We start from the raw sequence: 4,101 nt of genomic DNA, 5'->3' as shown, positions 1-4,101 counted from the left end.
CTACACGACTAATTGGGGCTCTCACTTTTTTCTTCCCCCTGCCTTTTAGATCTGCCAGTGAGCTTCTCTGAGGTTCTGCAACTCCCAGAAGACCCATATCTTTTTCATCAGGAGTTTCCTCAAGCCCCAGTAGTGTCTGTCGAGAAACACGGGTCTGAAACTGCCTGAGAAAAATATTGGAGAAGTCAGCATAAACTTCACTGTACCAGGTATCCACTGAAGCACATAAGACAACTCTAAGTTATTCCCTTTAGCTGGAAGCTTACCTGTGGTGGGACTGGAGTTTGTCCAAAGGCTCAGCCTTGCGTTGAAGACCTTCCTGGAATATCAGATCTGCTTTCTTAAAACTTCCTCTAGCCTCAAGTACTTCTGCCCATGTGATGTAGAGTAGTGCCAGTGTTGTGCCAATTTCCTGGCTATGTAGGTAACTGTACAGATCCAAGGGCTCGTTACAACAATTTCCCTAAAAAAAGTATTTCAGTAATCACATTGGACTACAAAGGATTCCAAGTTGATGTCTGTGTTTTGATGCCTCCTGCAAGAGGCATCCCATTGATTTCAATACAAGTCTTACAGCAGCAGCTGTAAGGCCGGGACATAAAATTGTATCATGTCACAGTGCACAAGATAAAGAAAAGGAAATCAGTAGGAGAAAAATAATAATGAGAAAAAACTCCGACTGCATGTATATATTTTTCAATATTATTACCAATCCCTTAATTCTAGTCTACATATTCAAAGTCAGTCATTTCTTAGATTTTTTTTTTTTTTTTAATCTGAGATAATTCAATGATTAACTATGTCATATTAGTATTTCTGAGAATAGTTATTTTAGCTTTATCTAAAGTACAACATAATTCTTATCAGTTTCGGAACTGGTAAATCAGCTCAGGAAGTTAAACCTGGAGAAAAGCTGCTTTAAGAAGAAAAGAACAACAAAAACTATAGCAATGGAGAGACAGGGCAAGACCAGAACACACTCAGCTTAGTTTTGCTTAAATATAGGATGTGGATAAAAGACAGAAGTTAAAATAACTGGTAGGACAGACATAACACGTAAAATGTATCTTCAAATCACTTTATTTTCTCCTTAAATAAATAATCAAGCTCTACTCATTCAAACTAGCTTTCCCAAAACAAAACTTACGGAGTTTGTAGCTATCCGAACCGAGTGATGCTAAAAAAGATCATATTGAAAACGAGAAGTGGAATTCAAGAGTAGGTAACACGTTTGCAGAGAGATACTTCTAATATTGCATTAGTTGTACAACATACTCTGACTCTGTTGTTACAAAAATCAGCTTAACAGTGTGCAAATGACATGACAAGTACCAAGAAAAAGCAGCACCCAAGACATATTCACAAAACACTCACAAACTTGAGCCAGAGATTAAGATAGCGGGGATCTTTGTAGTATCGCTGCTGTTCATTGAGTGCTTTCACTGCCCTTTCCAATATTGCTGCGAGATTACTCTCCTTTCCACCTTGGGGGAAGGTTTGCTCTGTCCACTTGATGTACCTACAGATGGAATATATTCATAGGAAGTCAGTTCTGAATAAGATACAAGGCTTCTGTTTCTGTACAACGTAAGGATATTTAGAAAAAAAATTAGGCATAGTATTGAAACACAACATATTATTCAAAAAACTGTTATAGAATTTATCTTTTAATGAGTTTCTTACTAAATTAGAATATTTTTTGCCAAGCTTTTACAACGGTATCTGGCCTTTCTACTCCTTCTTCTGAAATAAAAGTAAACTTACCGGTCCCAGACATCCAGTGGATCATCTCCAGAGTAAAATCGGATTTCTGATTCAAACTCCCTAAAAAATAAAATTATCCATCCAATAAATACATGTGTATAACTGTAAAGATATTTTCTATAGTGTAAACGAAGACTGTCGCTCTCACTCATACCATTTTGTAGGTCTATAAAAAAAAAAAAGACTAGGGTAGCATATATTTAGACTTCAGCTTTTATTCAGACTAGAAGAATCAAAAAAATAAGCTTTTGCACTCTTCTTCAAAATGAAAGCACTGGGAAATGTATCATTATTTAACAAGAACAGATATGCATCTTTTCAAAGGATATTTCAAAGAACTACTACTACCCCAAAGCTTATATGGTCTCCCTTGACAGAATGCGTGTTCTGTTATGAAGAGTTATTAGCAGACAGATACATTGTAGAGTTTAATTTTTGCATGAAACATCCATTATTCAAGTATAGGAGGAGGTTGGAATACACACACAGGATGGTGGAAAAGCCTGATGATCAGACAACTACAGAACTGCACCATAGAGCACAGTGAAGACACATCTAAGTGGCCACACTGACAGTCATCATCTTGTCTCATTCTTCAACTGCCGAGCATCATTTCATCCCTACAACATGACTTCACCCTCAAGCAGCACATCAAGAAAGAAAACCACCTCGCTGCTTGAGTTAGACAAGAACATTAGCTTGTGTTTAGCAGTGGCTCTAACTTGATCCTGTAGAGCTCCCCAGGCAGTCCCTTGTTCTTGGAAGGCTCTGCTCAAGTGTAACACCTCACAAATACAATGAGTCAAGTTGGACAAACCCTCTTGCAGACCCCGGTACAATAACAGTTCCATGGCTTTCCATGGAAAACTCCAGATCCAGCTGATAAGCACAGGTTCAGTACGTACTGGGCAGGTTCACAGACCCTGCTGACTTCACATGAAATCACACAGATGGTTCAGCATAACAAGCACCAGTGCTTCCAATTCTGACACAGTACAGACATAGACACAATATGCAGACTCTTCACAAAGTCAGCTTGGCCTTCACAGGGCAGGCAAATTTGAGGATCAGACAATAGAAATATAATTGAATAGGTTTGGGACACAAGATGCCCCTTGAAGTCATACGGTCGTATCTGTGGAATACTGTATGCAAGACAGACCAAACCCAAGCTGACTCTGCCCACTCAGGTGTCTTTGCATTCCAGAGAAGACATACAGATATACCTGTATATTGCCTACATTACGATAGTAGGAAGTATTTATCTCCTAAGAAATACCCTGCTTCAATAGATTATTGTAGGAAAGACAAAAAAAGCTCTTCTCCTTGTAACCTTTATGTATTTTTGTTAATGAGTACATTTAAAAGCACAACCAAACCTCCCTAGTGTTTGTTGTTTAAATGCTCCATCGCAAACCTAAAAATAGTAGTCTATACTGTACAGCACTGTACAGCAACTAGTCCTAAATACCTGGAGTGCAATACTAGCAGAGACAACAGTTACTAAACTTCTGTTCTTTTATGCTCTTTTTAATGCCTATGAGATTAGTACAGTTAAATAAGACATAGAAAAATTGATGAGGACGCAGAAAGATAAGGGGAAAGAAGGTGTCAAAACATTGCTCACTGTTTTTTGAGCTGAACAGCGGTGTGGATGGAGGTCTCCTGAAGAGCCAGTGCTTCCTGCAAGGTGGACATGACACGCCCCTGACGGAGGGGCTGCACATTCTCTTTGCTCAGCTCCCACTCATCGTTGCAGTCCTGTGACATGACAGCCTCTCCTTTAAATTCTGCCTTAACAACAAAAACAATAAGGAATTGATTCATTAGGTAGGATACTAACCTGAAACCCGACAGATCTGGCTGTCATTAACCGATTCATCACACACTTTCCGTGTAGCCATAAGTACTCCGTTTAGGTCCCCAACTTTTAGAGGAGATTAGGCATTTAATTCCCCTCCATGGGTATTATATGGAACAAGAGCTAAGCAATTCTTTACAATCAGGAATCTTAGACAGGTGATGTTAGCAGGAAAGGCTACTAAAATTAAGGTGATTCCCTCCCCCACCTGCGTGCTCCCTTCCTCCCCCCGAGATTACCACCCTCTCTGAGGCTGGCGAGCGGCGAACTCCGGCTGAAGGGAGACTCAGCAGCACCGTAACTTGAGTCAGGCCCCCCTGGCTCTTCACCCACTCGTAGCGGGCTGGCAGTACAGGCGAATCTCGACCCCTGCCTCCCTGCGGGGACAAGCAGCGCAGCGGAGACTCTCCCCCACAGCGTGCAAGCGAGCAGGCTCCCCGCTAGCACGGAGCGAGAGGAGATGCCGTTTGCTACGC

At 40.7% G+C, this 4,101-nt stretch overlaps 1 protein-coding gene across 1 annotated transcript in view; it reads right to left on the bottom strand.

Annotated features, from left to right (window-relative positions):
- Window positions 1-3,534, bottom strand: part of BUB1B (BUB1 mitotic checkpoint serine/threonine kinase B) — a gene marked incomplete at its 3' end in the record, with an annotated part of 18,685 nt that extends 15,151 nt beyond the window's left edge. Inside the window, exons 1-5 of the mRNA XM_009573277.1 lie at window positions 3,392-3,534; window positions 1,765-1,824; window positions 1,375-1,519; window positions 267-463; window positions 1-164 (exon numbers count right to left, since the gene is read on the bottom strand). The exon at window positions 1-164 is cut by the window's left edge and continues 3 nt beyond it. Of these exons, the coding sequence (XP_009571572.1) occupies window positions 1-164; window positions 267-463; window positions 1,375-1,519; window positions 1,765-1,824; window positions 3,392-3,534 (709 nt within the window). The remainder of the gene's footprint in view (window positions 165-266; window positions 464-1,374; window positions 1,520-1,764; window positions 1,825-3,391) is intronic.
- Between the last annotated feature and the right edge of the window lie 567 nt (window positions 3,535-4,101).

The sequence above is a fragment of the Fulmarus glacialis genome, unplaced genomic scaffold (genome assembly GCF_000690835.1).
Source record: "Fulmarus glacialis isolate BGI_N327 unplaced genomic scaffold, ASM69083v1 scaffold1612, whole genome shotgun sequence".
In the NCBI taxonomy this organism is placed as follows: Eukaryota; Metazoa; Chordata; class Aves; order Procellariiformes; family Procellariidae; genus Fulmarus; species Fulmarus glacialis.
This window is presented reverse-complemented; position numbering and strand designations above follow the sequence as displayed.